The sequence below is a fragment of the Helianthus annuus genome, chromosome 11 (genome assembly GCF_002127325.2).
Source record: "Helianthus annuus cultivar XRQ/B chromosome 11, HanXRQr2.0-SUNRISE, whole genome shotgun sequence".
Lineage (NCBI taxonomy): Eukaryota > Viridiplantae > Streptophyta > Magnoliopsida > Asterales > Asteraceae > Helianthus > Helianthus annuus.
In genome coordinates this window covers 184,322,852-184,346,205 of record NC_035443.2, presented here as the reverse complement: position 1 = coordinate 184,346,205, position 23,354 = coordinate 184,322,852, and the positions used below count along the sequence as shown (strand labels likewise).

General features: G+C 36.5%; 2 protein-coding genes and 1 long non-coding RNA gene across 13 annotated transcripts; 2 read left to right on the top strand and 1 right to left on the bottom strand.

Moving 5' to 3' along the window:
* The first annotated feature begins 1,555 nt into the window (after positions 1-1,555).
* Positions 1,556-2,497, top strand: LOC110891439 (protein GOS9). The gene is made up of 3 exons (XM_022139132.2): positions 1,556-1,632; positions 1,752-1,949; positions 2,060-2,497. The coding sequence occupies exons 1-3, from the start codon at positions 1,630-1,632 to the stop codon at positions 2,291-2,293; spliced, it is 435 nt and encodes a 144-aa protein (XP_021994824.2). The 5' UTR covers positions 1,556-1,629; the 3' UTR covers positions 2,294-2,497.
* A 2,519-nt stretch (positions 2,498-5,016) lies between these two features.
* On the top strand, positions 5,017-7,097 carry LOC110887482. Of its 11 annotated transcripts, none has more exons than XR_004873339.1 (7): positions 5,017-5,356; positions 5,469-5,512; positions 5,607-5,687; positions 5,887-6,075; positions 6,249-6,573; positions 6,705-6,825; positions 6,914-7,097. It is a non-coding gene; the product is annotated as an uncharacterized LOC110887482 (long non-coding RNA). The 11 variants fall into 11 exon arrangements; XR_004873337.1 differs by having other exon boundaries at positions 5,469-5,537; XR_004873332.1 differs by having other exon boundaries at positions 5,469-5,687.
* A 14,236-nt stretch (positions 7,098-21,333) lies between these two features.
* Positions 21,334-21,759, bottom strand: LOC110888979 (60S ribosomal protein L7a-2). The gene has a single exon (XM_022136471.1). It carries the CDS (start codon positions 21,757-21,759, stop codon positions 21,334-21,336), a length of 426 nt encoding a protein of 141 aa, XP_021992163.1.
* Positions 21,760-23,354: the final 1,595 nt, after the last annotated feature.

The following is a 23,354-nucleotide window of genomic DNA, read 5'->3' as shown; positions in this document are numbered from 1 at the left end:
CCAAATAAATTTTTGACATAAAGCACATATCAATAAGTCAAATAAAAAACGGGTTATACTAAACCAAACTCACAAATTTTACGTTAGATTTATGTCTTATCACATATTCAAACCCTTATCTTTCATGTTTTAACTATTTTTTTTTAGTTTTTAATACTTTACATAATAAAAAAAAATTCATCTTAATTTTTTAAAAGTATAAATATGATATCCTTACTAAAATGATATTCTTAAGAATATTAAATCAACCATTTGTAACTCATATTATTTGATCATGCTAATTCATTGTATTGGAAAGTACATATTCTAAATTATTTAAAAATGTATTTAAAAGTCAGATATAATATTTTGTTTTAAATTTGTTAAAAAAAGTATTTGTAAGAAAACTAATAGAATATTTATGAAAGAATATAAACTTTTATATTGAAAAAAACGCTTTAAAAAAGCAAATAAAAACGTTTATATTAAAAAGAAATTAAAAACCTTTTCATAAAATTTCATGATCCAACCGTATATTTTTAGTTTATTTAGAAACTTTTTTAACTCTTGTTAAGGAACATTGTTTTTAATGCAATGACTTTACCTAATAAGATTAAGAGTGAAAAAAATATTTTTTTAAAAACACTAATTTTGGTAAATATTTTTGAAAATACCTATTTAGGTAAATAAAATTTCCATCTATGGAAAAACTTCTCACAGCTTGCAATAAGACCATGCGTAGTCGTTTGTTAAATAATGCCCCCACCCTGGGGCGTTTTCTGACACGTGGCAGTCCAGTTAGCATGGGGGCATTATTGGGTGTTTTTGCAAAAGTGGCGTAGTGCGAATAATGTCCAATAATGCCCATTCCAATCATTAAAATGGGAATTAAAAAAAATAAAAAAGAGTTAAAGGTTTTTACCGTTTGTAAACAGTCGAATTTTTGAAATCTCGTGCAAAGTTGGTGTGTTTCAAAACACGCTGGTTCACTTTTTTTTTTTTCGCGAAAAACTCCTAAACACACCATGGGGAGTTAATTGGGCTGGGGCGAGATGGGGCGTGTTTGGCTGAAAATTTGTAAGACCATCAGTAGTGGGCTATATTTGGGGTTTTCTCCCCCAAATCACGCCAAATCACGCCCGGCACCCGCCCCCTTGGGCGTTATTCAGCGTTTTTTGGCAAAATAATTCACTTGGCTTGATTTAAATCACGCTCTCAAGGATTGTGTTTGACCAATAGCATTAACTCTTCCCTTTTTTAATCCAATAGGTGTTTTTTGTTGGTTTTTTATTTGTATTTAATTTTTTACACCCTTTAACATAATGTCCACATCCTCACTACACCCATTTTAGAAAAACACCCAATAATGCTCCTTGCTGAGTGTACTGACACGTGACGAAAAACGCCCTAAAATAAGGGCATTATTCACCCAAACCACTACACATGGTCTAACAAACCACTCCCATTACATGTGGTCTAACATATGACCATTAATGCGCTCTTTTAGTTTATTCTAACAAAACAAGTGGACTTGGAAGATGAGCTGTATGGGTAGCTCATGCATATAAATAATGCATGTGTTGGGGCTACCTACAACATCTCTTCCTCTCCCTCCTTTTAACTAGGATAAAACCAAAAAAAAAAAAAAAAATGGTATACCGATCTTTCTCCATAAACTATGAATGTTAGGCTAGGTATTTTATTGCCATTTCTGTTTGTTTTTTTTTTTTTTTTAAATTTTCACAGCTAAGGATTTCACTTTTTTAATGCAGGCTGACCAGGGGGTACGTGTTGGACCATGGGGTGGCAGTGGTGGAGGTCCATGGGAATTCATACCTGATGGCAGGATTAGCCAGATCAGTATCCGTAGCGGATCTGTTGTTGATGCCATCTACTTTGTCTTTACAGATCGAAGTGGTAACAACTACCGGAGTCTTCACTTTGGCGGTCCTGGTGGCTTTCTTCATGAGGTGATCAGCTAATTAATTTGATTTGTGTATATATATACATGAAACATAGTGCTATGTTTCTGAGTTATTTCAACAAATAGCATGCATATATAATGTGTACATGTATTCAGATTCCCTTGCCCATCGGTGAGGAGATCATCAGGATTAGTGGAAGATACGGAGTTTTTGACGGCACCACCGTGATTACATCATTGACTTTTAAGACCAACAGAAATACCTATGGCCAATATGGCACAGATGGGGGGACTGATTTCTCCTTGCCTATAACTAAAGGCAGGATTATTGGATTCTATGGGATGCATGGTAGTTTACTCGACAATATTGGTGTCATACTTTGTCCCTAGAAGCTAAGCTGTACGCAGCTAATTACTTAAGGTTTACTTAAGCTGTAGCTTCAATATGTATTCGGTTTTATTTGGTGTGTCCTCAACATACGAGGATACAATAAGTGTCCATGTTATAATTGTAATAAGCACACCAGTCGTGCACGTGCTGTATAATTAATGTATACTCGCAAAAGTTTATAAAAGTTTGTTCATTATGTCGAATCCCTAAGATCAAATTGCTGAAGAGATGATAGAGACCCGTCTACGTCCAAGTCTTCACCGTGTGGTTCTCTACAAAAAAATAACACCGTTAGCCTCGTCACGGAAGAGCCCGGAAGGGGGATCCGTGACCAAGCTCCGACGTGAGAATAAGAAATCTTACCGGGACAATAAATGTGATTCCGACACAATAAATTAGTTGGAATCGGTGGTGTGGATCTGAGGATTGAATGTTCGTATTCAATAAGGTTGAGAGAATGATTTCTTGGTATTCAATGTGAATTTTTAGGGTTTTTGAAGAGTTACCTTATCCTGATCTCTCCCCTGGCTTATATGGGGAGATTGACTTATCAAATTGGGCCCACCTCTGTGAAGGACTAGTGGTCAAACCGCTGGGCAAAAGGAATATTCGGGCACCATGCAGGTTTCTATCTCCTTGGTGGGATTTTATAAAATTTTATCATTAAATGACCTGTTCTTATACCTAAGCAAGGTCGCCATCTATATCGTCTTTCCCATCCGTGCATTAAATGCCGGAGAATAGTCACACCGCTGGCCTTTATACCGGAACACTAAGTTGGTATGCAGGTTTTCTACATGATGTCCTCTTTTGACTCAGTCATTCATGCGGATGTATTAAATCGATGATGGACTTGGGCGCAATTCCCATCCGGTTGTATTGGGCCTATAATTTAGCAGCGATAGGAAGCTTAGATGAGGAGCCCAGCAATCACGTCGTCATGTCATCTGTAGTCTAGGCCCACTATATTTATGTGTGGGCCTGAACTGAGTTCCATCCTTCAAGAGATGTCGTGGGTCCCTCCAATAAGCAGTTTCTTCTAGAGGTGTACAAAAAATCTTGATCCGAAACCGAATCCGAAATATCCGATATTTTCAGATATCCAAAATTTCGGATATCCGAAAACTGGATAATCCGAATTTTCGGATTCGGGTTCAGATATGAAGTTTAAAAATTTCAGATAATCCGATTATCCGATATCTGAAAGTTATATATATATATATATATATATATATATATATATATATATATATATATAGTATATGAGCATTATATTTTGTTTGAAATATAGTAAATAATCGGATTCAGATGTGTATTTAAGAATGTTTTTCGTTTTCAATATTAGAAATTTGGAAAATTGAATATAGGTTTAGTTTTAATCTATGTACGAAACGTTTTTTTTTTATTTTTTTATAATTTCGGATATCTGTTTGGATCCCGAATCCGTATCCGAAATTTTGGATATCCGATTTTCAGATATCCGAAATTTCAAATACGGATTCAGATATTAATATTCACTATCCGAAATTTTCGGATATCCAAAAACCGGATAATCCGATCTTGAACACCCCTGGTTTCTTCAACGGCTCTCTCGTACATGCCATTCCAGAATAATCTCGCATTCATCGCTTTTACCGCCACTGTTTTGGGTCACGAGTGCATGCCACATATTTACTCATGTATCTTTTGGATTACATACTTTGCTTCTTCTTCGCTTACGCACTTCAAGGATGGTCCCAAGTAGGACCTCCTGTATAATTGTTCGCCAATGATCTCATATTGGAGTGCTTTTGCTCTTATTTTTCTTGCTAGCGCCTCGTTCCCTGGGAGAGTTCCTTCTTTTAACTACCTCACAATTGGAGTCATCAAGGATTCCTTTGCCCCCTCGACAGTGGATATCTCTTTGTAATGTATGGATGGGGCTGTAAGGACTTCTACTTTGAGTTCCTAGGCTAATTAGTTGTCAAAAGCCACAGACGCCAGTTTTCTCAAGGCGTCAGTGATCGGAGTGTCTCACTCCGGTCAAAGATAATATTTATATACCCAAATTACCCTTAACAAATAGCTAGTGGTAGTAAGGGGTCGAACCACGAAGAGTATGTGGTTTGCGAATGGACTTGATTGAATTTGAACGAGTGTCACAATTTATGAAGCTTGCTAACTTGTTTTTATGATTTTTGATTATTGAAAAGATGTTGAATAAGCTAAACAAAATTTATTGGATTGATTAACTACTAAAGATTAACAATTGCAAGAAACTTAATTAATAAAACAATATGGAATAACAAGGTTCACACCCGGTTTCAACAAATGCAAGACCTAGAATTACTATGTGTTTTAATTTGATTTACTCGAATTAATTCATTAATGGGTCAACAATCACAAAACTTAGGTGCCAATCGCTACCATTGTCATAGACAACGGACCACGATGCACTTCGTTACCTTGGACTAGCAAATCCTACTAGTACAAAACCAATTTTTTGGTGGTGTTAATTTTAGTTTTTTGGTGCTCTCTTCTAATACAAAGCACTAAATAACAACCTTACCCCACTATTAAATAAACATATATCCAAAAACACCATAAAATTGATTTTTTGAGGCTGAAAGTAGCTAATAGCACTAAAATACTCCATAGAATTGATTTTTTGAGGCTGTGAGTTGTATATAGCACCATAACAATTTAAATTTTATAAACATACGTTAGTTTCTCAAAAAGTGAAAATAAATATTTATGTTTTATTTCATCCCTCCCAAATAACCACTTCCCCCTTTCCTAAAAATTTCAAATGAAATCCCTACAATTCATCCCTCCCAAATAACCACTTCCCCCTAAAACCCTAGACTACGTTCACCTCTTTTTCTTACTTCCCTATGCAATTTCATTTACCTTTCCCTCTTAGTACTATGGATTCTAAACCCAATCAACATCAACGACTGTGTGCAAGGGCAGCAGTGGGTACCAATTCACCGTGCTGCTCCAACATTAGAAGCCGACCCAACATTGCTTCGATCGTCGGTCTGACATGTTAAGTCCTCTCTCCCCAAATTCCCCTTTTGAAGGTATTTTTATGCCATTAACCATCTACATTTTTTTATTTCTTGTTTTATATTTAAAATGTGCAGGTTAAAAAACTTTTGTAAATAGATTATAGTTTTGGTTTGCATATATCAGGGATTGAGATTTATGATTCTGGTGGTGTTGTTGAAATCTGAAAGGTTGAAGACGCACACCAACTGCTCGGTGAAATGCTTCAACCAATATTATTATTATTTATGCATCATTTAATGGTTAAATGCTCTTTATATGCAGATAGGAACTATATACTAAATTTATATAACCATGCCTTTTAATGGATGCTCAAACTAGAAGGTTTATGGTATCAATGCTAAGGTAAAAATCTTACATTTTGTACTTTTAGTATATTTATTATATAGTATGAATATGAATTACTAACTATTTTGTGCAATGATTATTTGATTATCATCCATTGATTTTTTATTCGTTTTTGTGGGTTTTAGTTGCTCCTATATGTTGATTTTAAAGTAGGTTATGTGCATTTGATCATTCTTGCTTAACATTTGTTTTCTAGGTTATGTAGTAGCTTCTTTCATGGCTTCATCGTCATGCGAGGATTTTTTAGGGATTCTTTGAGCTATAATTAAATAAACAAATGGTACCCCTTTGTCCATAACACGAATTGACCCTTCAGGTCTTGAGTGAAGCCAAGTTAGGTGTATTTATACAAGATGTTGCTTTGATGTCTTCTACTTTGTTCAAGGTGCATATATCTCATTCTTAGTCCATTTACACTTTATGTTAAACTTGAATTTCATGGTGACCTTCATAAGAATTCAACATCTTCTTACATAGTTCTTTTTACAGTAACTTTCTTTGATAATGTTATGTTATCTATTTTATGAAAAATATTGTTTTGTGTTCCGTTTTTTGTAGATTCACTATCCCCTCTTGGTATGGCACTTGTTGTTGGATTGGTTGGTTAGGGCCTATTTCAACGCAGATTTCCTATGGTACGTTGTGGCAAATCTTGAATTTCTTTTTAAGTAGAAAGTTGGCATTTTTAGGTGCAAGACCATAAAGCACAACCTATTACACTTCCTTTCTTCTCTATGCTAGAAACTAATCGAAAGCTGTATATTATTGGAGTTAGATTCACACAAAGGGCTATTGTTTAAATATGACCAGATTCTAGACTTGAATGCCCACCACTGAGTGCTCTCGACTTCGATTGTTGAGCTGTCAAAGGCCTTAGATCCAGGTATGTAATCATGATCAATATGATTTTACACTTGTTGACCTTACAAGTAATGGCTATGCATCTCTGCCATTCGTTCTTGCTAGACATGTTATATATTTATATATATTAAAAAATTAATTATGGTTTTGTAGAACCCGACCAAATGTGAGTTGCTATCTCCCTATCACGCTCGCGAGGAAGTGACGGATTCATATGGTAATCAAACACATGAAAGAGTTTATCGACTCTATACAACATGATTTGGTTAACCGAGTGAGTTTTCGTAAATAATCATAAACTTTGTTTATTGAATTAAATTATATATATTTGAAATCTAACTTTTGTATTTATTTGTTTTTAGCTTTGGAATGAAGAAGGGTATTTTGAAGAATCTCAAATTGAGAATTTAGTGGTAGATTTAATGTCGAGATTTATTAAAAAGATGTTTTGATCTTGTAAGCATTAGTTTTTATTTCATACTTTTGTAATTCCGTATACTTGAACGGGTTGTTGGGTTGTTTAATACTAGTTAACTTTTGTCGTGAGCATGTGCATTTGTGTGTAGTTGAAATTATATTAGGAAATATTACTAAAAATTATTGAAATTTTGCAAAAATATTAAAAATTTATGTATTTTTCTTGTCTTATTTTTTGGTGCTATGAGATTTGTTTTTTTGGTGCTTATGAGATTAGTTATATATTGATTTTTTGGTGGTATGTTTGGAGATTTAATGGTGTGTTATTGAACAGCACCAATAAATTCCATTATTTGGTGGTATATTTGTTGGTGCTTTATGGTACAACATAAAATAAAGCATAAAATACAGCACCAAAAAAGTTATTTTGTACTGGTGTCCTATCAAAAGACAAGGCATAAATACGTGTATTCGTTTCACAAAGTCAAATTTAATCATTCACTCGACAATTCGTAAATTCAATACAAACGTAGGACAACTGTGTCACACCCCGAAATTATCAGAGCATGGCGTGACTGGACTGGTATCTTCATTACACAGCGGAAGCAAATAGCTAAGACTTCTAGAAATTGAACGCCTGCTAAGTACTCGAATTCCCATGGGTTCTCCTATTCCAACCGTTCCATAGTTTTGATAATGCAACCTGAGAAAGAACATGCGAAAAAGTCAACATAATGTTGAGCGAGTTCATAGTTTGTTTTGAAAAGATTTAAAATAAATCTTTTTGATAACCGGTTTAAAAGTTGTTGAGAAAATATAGAAAAATCATTTTCTTGGCATGATATATGAGGACTGTGAGTCTAGCCCATGAGGGTGTTTGTGCATTGCACGAGAGAGAATGGGTCAAGCCCAAACGAACCTTTGTAAGCAGGATCAGCGCTTCCTCTTACTTAGGTATAACTTGAAAAACGTTACCAAAGTTTGTAATTCATGTATTTTTGAGTTTCCATCAAATGAATCTTATGAATATATGAAAGTTTTACTGTTGTAAATGGGTATGTAAAGCGTCTATGAACAGGTTGATCGTTAATGTTTCGCGAGGACATTAACGTATGCGGCGACATAGGATGTACTCAACCCGTGTAGACGGTTTTTAGTGTCGAATCACCTCGACTGTGTCGAATAACCTCGACTGTGTCGAATCACCTCGACTGTGTGAATCACTTCCACTGTGTCGAATAACCTCGACTGTGTCAAATCACCTCGACTGTGTGAATCACCTCGACTGTGTCGAATAACCTCGACTGTGTCGAATCACCTCGACTGTGTGAATCACCTCGACTGTGTCGAATAACCTCGACTGTGTGGAATCACCTCGACTGTGTCGAATCACCTCGACTGTGTCGCCCGTACCCATTAGAAAATCATGCACGTTTCGTAATATGCAAATCAAATTTGTAAAACCGGTATGTTTGATCGAACTCATTCGTAAACCATTTAAGTTCCTTGAAATTCATTCGCAACACGGTTTATAAATATGAGTTTTCGTTCATCGAAAAGTTGTTTATTTTTGCAAAACTTGCATGTCTTTCCACCCCCGAAAACATTTATAAAAAATGTAAAACAGTAAAAAGTGGGGGTTATGAACTCACCTTGACATTCCTGTGCAAAGCTAGCTTAACGTGATTCCGTGATGTCATTCCAAGAATGTGAACTCGCTAGCGTGCAACTAAAGCATTCCTAATCAAGGAATAATTATAAGTTTCTAGTCTTATATAGTTAGGGTTTCTTTAATGGGCTTTGGGCTTGGGCCCAAGGCCCACAAGCCCGATGTCGCGTGTCTAATGGCCCGAAATATATTATAAGACCCGTTTTCAAAACCTGAGCTTTCTGGAATGACGTAACTTAAAATTTTCAAGTCAAAACACTCAAATTACATCGAATATTGATATTTGAAGCGTCCGTTCATCGTTTGCGTTAAAACGCGTAAAATTGACTCGGTCGTCGTTCTTAAACCATTTTTCGATCCGTTTTCCACTACGGATAGTAAAATTTAAAACGAAGCTAAGTGTATTATAATATTTCAGTTTTTAAGTTAATGTGCGCATATGATGCTTCTGTTTCGTTGTCGGTGCGTTCATGCAGTCGCGTTCTTCGTTTGTGTTTTGTGGCGTTCTAAAGCGTGAAAATTTCACAAAATGAAATCCATGTTTAAATTGTATGTATACAACTCGCATTTGTCGGCTTGGTCAGTTTCTTGTCCGGTGTCAGTTAGTTTTCGTTTAATGCTCAGCAGATTTTTCCGAAATTCACCATACGCGCACTGTGCCGTCAGATAGCGTTCCTAGGCATTCCAAAAGCCTAATTAAGTTAATTCGTGTCTTAAACACTATTTGTTATCGCCTAAATGCATGTTAATCGCGTAATTAGAAGCCGTTAATTACCGGTTGTCACATTCTCCCCCTGTTGCAGAAATTTCGTCCCCGAAATTTAGACTATGTTATCTCCTCAGAGTTGTGCCGTTCCTAGGTAAGTCCGAATAATAACAGAGTGAATGACCGCGTAATCGAATCAAGACTTATTCGGATTACGTGGGTGTAAAGACATTTTGCATCAATAAGAACCCAACGGTTCAGCTGAGTTTGTTCCAGAAATCGATGTCAAGTGAACGAAGCGTAGTGATACTATCACCATTGCGACCAAGTTTACGGGGTTCAACAAAAGAGGAATTTCGACCTAGAGAATTGCAAATGAACGTTCACAACATGCAATCAATTTTTGAAGCAATAGAATTTACTACCAACGGAAACTTGCGTTGGTTGTTGTATGATTGAAACTCTAATTCAACAAGCTCAAATAAATAGAATCATAAAAATGATTTGTCAACTATCGAACCAATAAATGAATAAGACAAAATCAACGTGTAGACATTGTTGAATTGCAAGGATACACCGAAATTAAATACAACCGAACCTGGTGTATCATCGTCTTAATACATAGTTGCATTAAGACTATTTAAATGATGTGTCAAACGAAAAGCATGTACAGTTTCGCATGAGGTGGCTGATCGTGATTAGCGCAAGCTTCAAGTTTATACCGACGCCACAAGGTGTCGTAGTGAATAAAACAATTCAATAATAGCGGTGATCAAACAAGTATCACCTGTGTTTCGCATGAAACGCTCGATTATGATTAGCCCAAGCTACAAGTTTATACCGATACCACAAGGTGTCGTAGTGATTGAAATATTTCAATAACAACGGTGATCAAACAAGTTCACCCTGGTTGAATTCAACTGAAGGTTCAACGAAGTAAATCTGAATGTTTGTTTCAAACAAATCCCATAGGATTTTCAATTGAAAATGAAACGAATAAATAATGATTTTCGATCGAAGATGAAGGAGCAATAAATATCGCAAAACGTTCGATCGATGATGAATGAACCGTGAAGAGGTACACCGGAATATGTCATAAATTTGTGTACCATTATCTTAACACACGATTGTGTTAAGATTGCTTTAATATGATAAACCAACAAAGCGGATTTAATATCAATAAACAAATAAATAAATAATTAAATCCGTACATATTGTGAGCAACGAGATTAGCGCAAGCTTCAAACTTGTGAAAAAACACCACCACAAGGTGATCGTGATCAAAGAAACGATTCAATGAAGTCAAAGACCAAACAAGCATGGTATAGTTCAAAGCAAATGAAGTGCTTGTTGGGATTATTTCGAATATGATGGCCTCAATCCATCATATGGAATCTTGAATCGAATATATATTACGAGCAAGTTCAATCAATTGAACTTGGTTGAAACATAATCCAACAATGAATTCATGTATCAATAAGAAAGCTTTGGCATGGTTACAATAAACAAACCATGTATGTAACTCGAAAAGAAAAGGAGTTTTCAACGAGTTCGTTGACTCGATGCCAAAGAGTCAACACTTTGCAATAATGCAGTTATCCAAATTACAATGCAAAACACGAACATAGCAAAACAATATTGAACGTTAGTAAAGCAACAATTTAGAGTGAAGCCACCGATGGTCTTCATGAATCAATTTAACCGCATGTGTAACAAACAAAACATGCGTAACATATGAATTTGTCAAGAAATGAAGTAATTAAGTGTTCGCTATCAAGAAATGAAATCTTCGTGATGCAATGACCGTTAGGGGGAGTAGAAATGTGAAAATCTACTCATTATATGCAAAAGTCAGGATTTCAATAGAAAAAGTTTAAGGACTTTACCTGGAACTTCGTGTAATGGCCGGTTGTTATATGACATTACCATGGAATGCCGAACATAGCGTAATCGCCACTAATGAAGTAGGGGGAATGCGAAGACATGTGACTTCTTTTGCAGCGCCAATAGTTGTGAGTCTCTCTAGACTAAGTATCGATCGTTACGAAATCTTGTTTCAACGTACCTCAGCATGATTCGTGTTGCTTGCAGGATCACTTGGCAATTTGCCGCGTTTCAATCACTAGTTCTCCCGCTGACGGGATTAGCATCGTTGTTGCCGGGCCCAATCGTGTTTTCCAAAGGCCTTGCCTCGAAAGTCGTGTGTGATATACTTCGACGTCCGCTGACGTGTAGTTTGAGTTTCATGTGCACTCGTGCACTAGCGTTTCGTTCCACGTAAATTACCTGCTAGGGTAATTAAAATAGCATAGACAATATAGATAATGGTGTTTGCCCGAGTTGTTAGTCACGGTTTCTAAGTGAGGACCTTTAATGAGTTTCGACATAAGCTTTACAAAGGTCCTAAATGCATGTTATCAAAACCTTCAAGGTTTTTGTGTTATATGTGTGTAATCGTTTAGTGTACCGTGTATCCCACACAACACTTGTGTATGTTTAAAACCAAAAATGTTGACTCATTGTTTTCGGCAACGGTTGGAAACCCATATTCAGTCCTAGGCATTCCGTATGTGTCCAAGTCTTAATAATCTAAGTTCCCATAGGAAATTAAGGTTAAAGCCTAGGTATCTCTACAGAAACCTAATTCGCAGAAACCTATAGCTCTGATACCAATCTGTCACACCCCGAAATTATCAGAGCATGGCGTGACTGGACTGGTATCTTCATAACACAGCGGAAGCAAATAGCTAAGACTTCTAGAAATTGAACGCCTGCTAAGTACTCGAATTCCCATGGGTTCTCCTATTCCAACCGTTCCATAGTTTTGATAATGCAACCTGAGAAAGAACATGCGAAAAAGTCAACATAATGTTGAGCGAGTTCATAGTTTGTTTTGAAAAGATTTAAAATAAATCTTTTTGATAACCGGTTTAAAAGTTGTTGAGAAAATATAGAAAAATCATTTTCTTGGCATGATATATGAGGACTGTGAGTCTAGCCCATGATGGTGTTTGTGCATTGCACGAGAGAGAATGGGTCAAGCCCAAACGAACCTTTGTAAGCAGGATCAGCGCTTCCTCTTACTTAGGTATAACTTGAAAAACGTTACCAAAGTTTGTAATTCATGTATTTTTGAGTTTCCATCAAATGAATCTTATGAATATATGAAAGTTTTACTGTTGTAAATGGGTATGTAAAGCGTCTATGAACAGGTTGATCGTTAATGTTTCGCGAGGACATTAACGTATGCGGCGACATAGGATGTACTCAACCCGTGTAGACGGTTTTTAGTGTCGAATCACCTCGACTGTGTCGAATAACCTCGACTGTGTCGAATCACCTCGACTGTGTGAATCACTTCCACTGTGTCGAATAACCTCGACTGTGTCAAATCACCTCGACTGTGTGAATCACCTCGACTGTGTCGAATAACCTCGACTGTGTCGAATCACCTCGACTGTGTCGAATCACCTCGACTGTGTCGCCCGTACCCATTAGAAAATCATGCACGTTTCGTAATATGCAAATCAAATTTGTAAAACCGGTATGTTTGATCGAACTCATTCGTAAACCATTTAAGTTCCTTGAAATTCATTCGCAACACGGTTTATAAATATGAGTTTTCGTTCATCGAAAAGTTGTTTATTTTTGCAAAACTTGCATGTCTTTCCACCCCCGAAAACATTTATAAAAAATGTAAAACAGTAAAAAGTGGGGGTTATGAACTCACCTTGACATTCCTGTGCAAAGCTAGCTTAACGTGATTCCGTGATGTCATTCAAAGAATGTGAACTCGCTAGCGTGCAACTAAAGCATTCCTAATCAAGGAATAATTATAAGTTTCTAGTCTTATATAGTTAGGGTTTCTTTAATGGGCTTTGGGCTTGGGCCCAAGGCCCACAAGCCCGATGTCGCGTGTCTAATGGCCCGAAATATATTATAAGACCCATTTTCAAAACCTGAGCTTTCTGGAATGACGTAACTTAAAATTTTCAAGTCAAAACACTCAAATTACATCGAATATTGATATTTGAAGCGTCCGTTCATCGTTTGCGTTAAAACGCGTAAAATTGACTCGGTCGTCGTTCTTAAACCATTTTTCGATCCGTTTTCCACTACGGATAGTAAAATTTAAAACGAAGCTAAGTGTATTATAATATTTCAGTTTTTAAGTTAATGTGCGCATATGATGCTTCTGTTTCGTTGTCGGTGCGTTCATGCAGTCGCGTTCTTCGTTTGTGTTTTGTGGCGTTCTAAAGCGTGAAAATTTCACAAAATGAAATCCATGTTTAAATTGTATGTATACAACTCGCATTTGTCGGCTTGGTCAGTTTCTTGTCCGGTGTCAGTTAGTTTTCGTTTAATGCTCAGCAGAACTTTCCGAAATTCACCATACGCGCACTGTGCCGTCAGATAGCGTTCCTAGGCATTCCAAAAGCCTAATTAAGTTAATTCGTGTCTTAAACACTATTTGTTATCGCCTAAACGCTTGTTAATCGCGTAATTAGAAGCCGTTAATTACCGGTTGTCACAAACTGTCTAAAGATTCAAATGTAATTCAAGTTATCACAAATCAAACATCAAAACATAATAAATCCTAAATCTTACAAAAGTCTACACCGGGGTGAAACCTCCAAGGAATTAGCCATGCATGATCGAAAGGACTTGATCACCGAATGCGGAGAGCTTGAACATCATCATCTTTAAGCCTTGAAGTGGTGGAAATAGTGATTAGGGTTTGGAATGATTGATGGTGATGAATGGATGGAAAGGTGAAAGGTGAATGATGATTAGGGTTATGGGAGTGATGATGATGATTGAATTGAATGATTGTCAATCGAATGGATGGATTAAAGGATGAATTGGTGATGTATCTTGGCTCCAAGAGGTGTTTCTAACTTCAAAATAGAGTGCAACCCCCGAAAAATTGGTCAAAAACCCTTTAAAACTCGTCCAACAACAAGAAATAGTGATTAGGGTTTGGAATGATTGATGGTGATGAATGGATGGAAAGGTGAAACTAGGGGGCGTCGCCGACGCCATTTGGGGCGTCCCCGACGGCCCCGGAATGTTTCAAGTTCATCCGACACGCTAATCCATTGCCTACGAACATTTTTTGCCGACAGAGGGTTCCGGAGGGCGTCGCCGACGCCTCCTGGTTTTGTCGGTTTCCTGCGAAAACTGTTTTCTTCATAACTTCTTCGTTATAGCTCTGTTTTTCTCACCGTTTTCGCCCACGTACTCGTAATTCAGCCCTCTATCATCCCATCTTCCAATATCTTCATTTTATTTTCATTAACATCCCCCCAAAACACATCCAATCTTCGTGGTTAACCCAGTTTTATTCATTTCACATTCCCGGTTGACCCGATTCGCGTCCCGGTGCTTCGTTTAGCTCCTTAAATTCTTTTAGAACTGTAAAACACAAATCCCATTAAAAGTAGGCTATTCAAGATTAAAATCTACGTAAAAACATCAACTTAAGCATAAACGATCACCGGTTTTCAACCACGTATCAGTCAGCCTTCCTGTTTTGGCACCAGGGCACATAGCTTAGCTTGAAAGACACGAACGAGTTCACTAATTCTTTGACCTCGGATACATATTCAGCCATAGTGTCCTCCTTGGTGTCATATTCCCCATTGAACTGTTTGACTACAAGTTGGGAATCAGAATGTGCTTCGATGTTTTGAGCCTTTACTTTCTTGGCTAGCCTCAGGCCTGTCAGGAGGGCCTCATACTCAGCTGTGTTATTTGTGTTCTCGAAGTCTAACCTAATGGAAAAGGTTAGCTCAATGCCTTCAGGACTGATTAAAGTGATCCCTACTTCGTTGCCTTCTTTACTGGCTCCATAAGTGTGCTACTTCCAAACAACGATCTTCCTTTCTCTTTTCTGCCTCCTCTAACTCCTTCCATTTTAAGAGTTCCTTTTCTTCTTCTTCGGGGACTTTTTTCCAAGAAATCCGCAAGAACCTCGCCTTTCAAGGTTGTCCTTATTTTGTATTCGATTGCATATTCCCCTAGTTCTACCGCGCATTTGGCCAACCCCCCTAAGAGTTCCAGCCTTTTTATTACTTTCTGGAGTGGTTGGTCTGAAAGGATTATGATCTTGTATGCCTGGAAGTACCTTCGTAGCCTCCTGGAGGCGAACACTAGTGATAATGTTAGCATTTCCATTGGCAAATATCTTTCTTCTGGTCCCTTAAGAGTTCTGCTGATGAAATATATGGGTTGTATAATTCTCTTCATGTTTCTTAAGTTGTCTAGAGGCATAAACTATAACCTTTTGATGTTGCATTAACACACATCCATATCCTAACTTAGACGCATCACAATAGACTATAAAGTCTTCAGTTCCTTTTAGTAATGCGAGTATGGGTGCGTTGGTTAACCTATGCTTAAGAATCCTAAAAGTTTCTTCCTAAATTGGTCCCCATTCAAACTTAACTGATTTGCAGGTCAGTTTGGTTAATGGAATGGCTATTCTAGAGAAATCTTGGATAAACCGTCTATAATATCATGCTAGTCCAATAAAACTTCGTACTTTTGTTGGAGACTCAAGGACTTTCCATTTAGTAATCACCTCGATCTTTGTGGGATCCACATGAATTCCTTCATGATTAATCAGATGTCCAAGGAATTGCACTTCTTGTAACCAAAATTCACATTTTGAGAATTTAGCATAAAGCTTCTCTTTTTTCAATAATTTTAGAAATGTATGCAGATGCGCTACATGTTCCTCTTTACTCTTAGAGTAAATTAGAATATCATCTATAAAAACAATTATGAATTTATCCAGGTATGGTTTACATATCCTGTTCATTATGTCCATCATATCTGTCTGGGGCATTGGTTAGACCAAATGGCATGACGGTAAATTCATAATGACTGTATCTTGTTCTGAAAGCAGTTTTAGGAATGTCATCTTCCTGTACTTTCAGTTGATGATATCCTGAGCATAAGTCGATCTTAGAAAAGAATCAAACTCCTTGAAGTTGATCGAACAGATCATCGATTCTCGGTAGTGGGTACTTATTCTTAATCATAACCTTGTTCAATTCTCGGTAATCAATGCACATACGCATCGATCCGTCTTTCTTCTTAACAAACAACACCGGTGCTCCCCACGGTGATGAACTTGGTTGTATAAAACCTTTGTTATGAAGTTCGTCCAATTGTTTTTTTCAATTCCTGCATCTCTGTTGGTGCTAATCGATATGGTGCTTTGGCAATTGGTGCCGTTCCTCGTATTAGTTGAATTCTAAATTCAACTTCTCTATCAGGCGGTAGTCCATGTAACTCTTCTAGAAAGACGTCTGAGAATTTAGATATTATAGGAATATCTTTTAATTCTTTTCCCTTAGTATTGATGATCATAGAAATCATATATACTATTCCTCCTTTCCTTTCATAACTTGCGGCTTTCATCACATAGATGAATTTTGTCGATCTGGTTGGCTTTTCTCCTTTGATTGTGATCTTTTCACCTGTTGGTGTACTTACTTGTACTGACTTTTGAACACACATAATACTGGCACAATTGGCTACCAATCAATCCATTCCTAATACAATATCGAATCTGGATTGATTAATTGGATAATGGTTAGCTGAAAAGTTATAATTCGAAATTTCTATTCTTGCTCCCTGCAAGATTTCACTTATCTTAATAGATTCTCCGTTTGCTGTCTCTACCAGACAATCTTGTTAAAGTTTGGTTAAGGGTTGGTCGAGAAGTTGGTAGAAAGAAATATTGATAAAACTTTGGTTTACACCAGAGTCAAATAATACTTTGGGTAAATATATTATTAACTAAGAACGTACCGACAATCAGATCCGGAATCATCTTGGCTTCCTCAGCTGTCAGAACAAACGCTCTAGCATTTTTCTTAGGTCCTTAGTTGTCTTAGCCTTGTTAGTTGCTGCTAGAGCTAGTTTCGAATAGTTCGGTTTGATGTGACCAGTTTCTCCACAATTGTAGCATATTCTAGCACTAGCCTTTCTCCTACAATCTTCTTCCTTATGTGTTGGGTACTTGCAAAAGTTGCAGGACACAGCACACTTTCTTTAGTGTTTCTTTTTACAAAACTTGCAGTAGGGTGCAGAAGAACCTGTTCCTTTTCCACGATAGGAATTACCAAAACGAAATTCCTGGGTAAGCTTTTGAGCTAAGTTCTTTCTCGGGTTTTCCTTTTGGGTGAGTACCAATTCATCAGTCAGGGTATTGGCTAGTTCTACTGCTTCTTCTATGGTTTGTAGTCTAGCTGCCTTGACTACGTGTCTAATCTCACTAATTAATCCCCAAACGTAACCGGAGATTAACACTGGTTCAGGTGAGGCTAAGGTTGGCACTATCCTAGCATATTCGAAGAATATGGTAGTGTAACCTTTGTAGTCTATTCCAGACATTCCAAAATTTAGGAATTTATTGGCGATTTGTACCTTTTCATTAGGAGGACATAATTTTCTTTCAACCATTTTCTTAAAGTTTGTCCATTCCATATTATAAACTCTGTCACTTCCCCTACACTGGAGAATAGTATTCCACCATTCTAAGGCTGCATTTTTGAAAAGATTAGAAGGAAACCAAATTTTATCTTCATCTGCAAATTTACTTATTTTTATGACTGCTTCTGTCTTTTCTATCCAACATAAGGCTGCAATGGCTCCTTCATTGCCTAATAATTCTATTGGTTTGTAGGCCAAGATTTCTTTATAAGAACAACCGTAAGAGACGGTTCTTCTTCTTTTAGGAATTGGAGCTTGGATTATAGGTCTTTTATTATCGTTCACACTGTGACTTGGCTTAGTGTGTTGGCGTTTACTTCCATTTGCAGATTTATTATTTTCTGCTTCTTTAACAGTCTTGATAATATAGGGCATAACATCTATAATTCCTTGTGCTACTATATGTTGGATGGCACAGTTATCTATTTGGTTTACGTTATTCTCATTATTCTGGTTTTCCTGATTTACTTCGTTGTCCATCTGAATTGTGAACATTTATTAATTATTACAGAATAAATTTAGTACAAATATTTATACACAATCACATAAAAAATTGATCAAAAACGTCAAAAATTGCGACTTTTACGCTTTCTATATATATATATATATATGCATTGGTTACATACTACAAGTGAAAATAAAATATAACAGTAGTTATGCATCAGTATCTATTTTAGTCTATCTAGTCTAGTTTTTTTTTATCAAAATACAAAGTTACACACATATCTAGGCATTTTCTAAGTACCGTTCATCCAGTACTGCATTTCATTCACATCGTATTTCCAAACTAATTTCTCCCCTACCTGTCGAATTCTGTTCCCTTCGTTTACTAAACTTTCTCCATACTGACGGAGTTCCTGCACTAGGATGGCAATCAAACCCGAGCCCGATGGGTAAACCCGAAACCCGACACATTTGGGACGGGTTTGGGGTCGGTTAATCGGGTTTGGGACGGCTTTGGGAATAGTTTTTATTTTTTTCGCGGGTTTGGGATTTAGTGATATACCTTTTTAGCTGACCCAATTACCCGATAAAGTGTACCCGTTTACCCGATTGAATACCTGATATAATTTCTTTTATATTATTAATATGTATATATATGATACATCCATTTTTTACACATATAGGTATTCTATTCCTTATACATTTTTATATTTTTATAACAACAATACAAAATGTAACCGGTTAGTAGTTACCCGATAGATACCCAATGGGTTTTGAGATGAGTATACTTTGTTTGTAACTACTGGCCTCTCTCTCCAAGTATAGGAATTGATTATCAGCATCTTTGTTGGTAACTACTGGCCTCCTAGTAGTAATTGATTTATTCTATAATGTTTTATTTGTCTCTTTACACCAACACTATTATGGTCTCAGTCAACACCAATTCGGTCATCTTCAGTAGTAAATTCTTACTTCTGATTTCTTCAGCAGCCAGTTTATCTTATTAGTAAAAAAAAGTATTTTTTTCAGTGGTCAAAGGTTTTCATCAAGGGTGATAGCATTTGGACATCCTCCAAATTAGTTGTACATTCCCATATATGACAAGTATAGGGGCTATACATGCCGTATTGAATTGCAATGCATTAGATGCATGGGAAGAATAATGCTATACGACGCATATAGGGCTATACGTGTCGTTTAGGATTCTGGTTGTCGAAGCATTAAACCCTTTACGACGTGTATAGCCCTATACACATTGTGTATGTACGATAAGGTTTTTAAGGAATATTACTGACTTTGCAGGGAGTTTAGTCTGAAAAAGTAACCCTATACAACGCGTATAGGGCTATACGCGTCGTAAAGGATTTTGGTTGTTGAAGATTAAAACCTAAACGTATGCACATAGTATAGGTCCAGAAAATTGTTATCAAGCCAAGCATACGGTACCATTTGATTCAAATGAAAATTCACTAACAAAAGAATTTGATCAAACCGTTCGTATCACGATGTCGGCTTGGGACATTAGTTATGTTTTGGCGAAGATTTAAACCAGTTATACATCTTCGAAAGCATTTTCGTACCCGACGTTGAACAAGGTGAGGAGGAGGTTGTGTCCGTGGTTCAATGTAATGACGGGAGAGTGATGTCCGATTTGAACTAGGTAAAAACTCTATGTAAGATGTGATGCCATTTTGGTTACTAAAGTCTCACTATTAAGTTGTTTCAGGAGTTCGCAGATGAAGGTAAAACATCTTACATGGCACAAAGCTTTCCACAGTACACATACGTGACTTACAATTCACATGTGAAAGAATAACACAAGAACAAGTATGAGGAATGTGCTAAGGTGATGTTTGGTAGCCTCTTAATGATTCCATTAAGAGGCTACCTTTGAATCAGTCAGAGTTAAGAGTGTTTGGTTTGCTACAATAAAAAATCCTAATGATTCAGTACGCCTCTAAATCGGTCAGTTGTAAAACGTCGCTGAATGAAAAAATTTCCCTGATTACCCCTTCGCTAATCAGTATATGTTCTTCTGTTTCCGTACTCTTGTCAATTTCTGCTCATTTGGTTCGAACAGCTAGGTTGTGAACGAATTCGGTTTTCAGATTCAACTGTCTTAGGTTGTGTACGGAATAGGGTTTTGAATGGCTAGGCTTAGAAGCTATTTGACTGTGTATGTGTGTTTGTTTAATTTTGTTAGATTTCTTGATGAATGTGTTTAGCTTTTGAATTCTAGTTCATAAGATGCACAATAACAAATGTTCTTTTTTACTTGCTTTCTAATCTTTTTGTTGTCAATGATAATCAGAGACAAAGATAATCAAAGGGAACTGATTTTATTGATTTGATTCTTGCATACAAAACATAAAACCAAGCCTTTATTTATAGGCTTTACAAGAACTTATAAAAAAGGAAATACAATAAAGATGATTCACAATTATTGGTTGCCTGATTTACGGATGCCAAGAATAGGGAGGATTCTTGTTGACCCATAATTTGCTCTCCAAGATATCCTCCTTTCTAACACTCCCCCTCAAGTTGAATTGTGGGATTGCCAATATTCAACTTGGATTGGTTTTGATTTTGGGTTTTGATTATGTTTGGTTTTTTTTTGTTTGGCTACCGTCTCCTTGACATGGTAGTTTGGCTTGATTTGAGTTACCGCCTTTAGACATGGTAACTTTTGGCTTGATTTGAGTTACCGCCTTTCGACATGGTAACTTTGGTTTGATTTGAGCTACCGCCTTTCGACATGGCAGCCTGTTTTGGGTTTTGGTTTCCGCTCAAGTTGAAAAAATCAACTTGGCCATTTGGGTTTTGGCATTTGTTTGGGTTTTGATTTTGTTTTGGTTTGGTTTTGATTTATTTTATTTTATTTTATTTTTTTTTTGGTTTTGATTTTTTTGAGCTTTGAATTTTTTGAGCCTTGATTTTTTTAACTTTAATTTTTTTTTAGCTTTGATTTTTTTGAGCGGAAGCTTTGATGCTTTGTTTTTTTTTTAATATTTCCTTTTATTTAAAAAAGGAACCCTTTGCCTTTATAGGAACCCATAGCATCCTGTCAAAATCTCAAGTGCCGATTGATCCATATGAGGCTTCTTGGCTTCAACTGTCTTTCCTTCAGACTCGGCTTGTGCCCTTTTTTGAAGGCGCTCTCTTTTAGCTGCTTTATCCTCTGGTCGGTATTTCAGAAGCATCTTGAACAAAGTAGTTGCAAGATTTTTATCAAGAGTCTTAGTGAACTGATTCAAAGCAGGTGGAACCTTCAACCGCTGCTTCAAAATCCTCCTCTTCCTCTGAATCCGAACAACTTGCGGCCATCTCACAAACCTATGAACATCCTTCTTAGGCGGCAATGCTCCACCGATCCCGAACTGCTTCGGTCTTTTCTCGAACAGAGGGTTCACAACCTTCTCCGTTTTCTTCTTGGTTGCGACTGCCTTCACACCTTTCTTCGGCGCCATTGATGGATAGTTAGGGTTCAAAGAACAATAACAGGAGATTAAATTTTTTTGGGGAGTTTGATTTTGGTTTTTCTGGTTTGAGATTGAACAGGCTAGGATAAATTGTAGGTGATGAGCAATTCGGTTTCAAGAATCAGAAACCTGCTCTGATACGATGTTGTCAACGATAATCAGAGACAAAGATAATCAAAGGGAACTGATTTTATTGATTTGATTCTTGCATACAAAACATAAAACCAAGCCTTTATTTATAGGCTTTACAAGAACTTATAAAAAAGGAAATACAATAAAGATGATTCACAATTATTGGTTGCCTAATTTACGGATGCCAAGAATAGGGAGGATTCTTGTTAACCCATAATTTGCTCTCCAAGATATCCTCCTTTCTAACACTTTTCCCATATATGATTATAATTAATAATATATATATATATATATATATATATATATATATATATATATATATATATCTTCAATCTTGTTAGGTTAGTTCACATTTATGTTTCATTGATCCTAATTTCCCTTTTACTTTTAATGTCAGATTTGTTTTTAGCCTAATGAATCTTGATCACAGTATGTCTTCGCCCTTATCTTGATCTAGTCGACTGTCTTGTGCCTATTTGATTATAGATGCATTTTCTTAGATTGTATTGAATTATGTAATGTGTTTAGATATAAAATATTTTAAATTACTAGTTGTTCTGCATGCTGAATTGTTCATTTGTTGTTGTATTAGCATAATGAATCTTGATCATACTATGTATTTGCCCTTTTGGGACTTTTGTGGCTGTATATAGGTTAGTTTGATGAAGTTGTGAAGCTTCATGATTGCTCATAACAACTTCTTCCACCATTAACAGGTAATGGTCTAGTTTGTCAAGCGCCACAATATTCTTTTGTCTATTATAACTCAATTTTAACAACAAATCAGCCATATGAATTAATAAAAATAAAAACAGTGGTATATGGTTATTAGTCTCAAACCTCCTACCATGGAAATGCTGGCCCTTTAGGTATTCAAATTTGATTGTTCTTGATTTGATCGAGCCAATGCGAGCCAAGCCGAGCTGGCTCAATTTTAAATCAGGTCGAGCTTAAGCTTAAATATTCAGCTCGATTTTTATTTCGAGCTTGAGCAAAGCCAACTCATTTTAGGTTCGAGTGGAGCTCGGGCTTGCTCTGGCTCTGCTCGGCTTGTTAACAGTCCTACGAGGGTTCAATTATTTTTAATGTTTGAAAATTGCTTTGAAAATTCTAAACAATTGCAAGCTTTTTATATGAGTATAATTGTCTCAAAACCAATTATTAATTGTGCATATGTTAATTAGCTATTGTTCATTGGGCTTTGTAGGTAAGAAATGTAAGATGTGTATGCAATAGGAATTAAAGTGGAATGCAACACAAAGCATCAAAATTAATGAAGATCTTGTGGCTGCTACTAAGCTTTAACTGCATTTTCTTGCTATGAGGACCAGACCTTGCAATGGGCCATCTACAGGTAAATCATAGAGTATGATTTTGTTTGTAAATGCATGTTTGATTAATCTTGTTCTTGCATTTGTCTCATGTATGATACAAATCTCATTGTGAAGAAT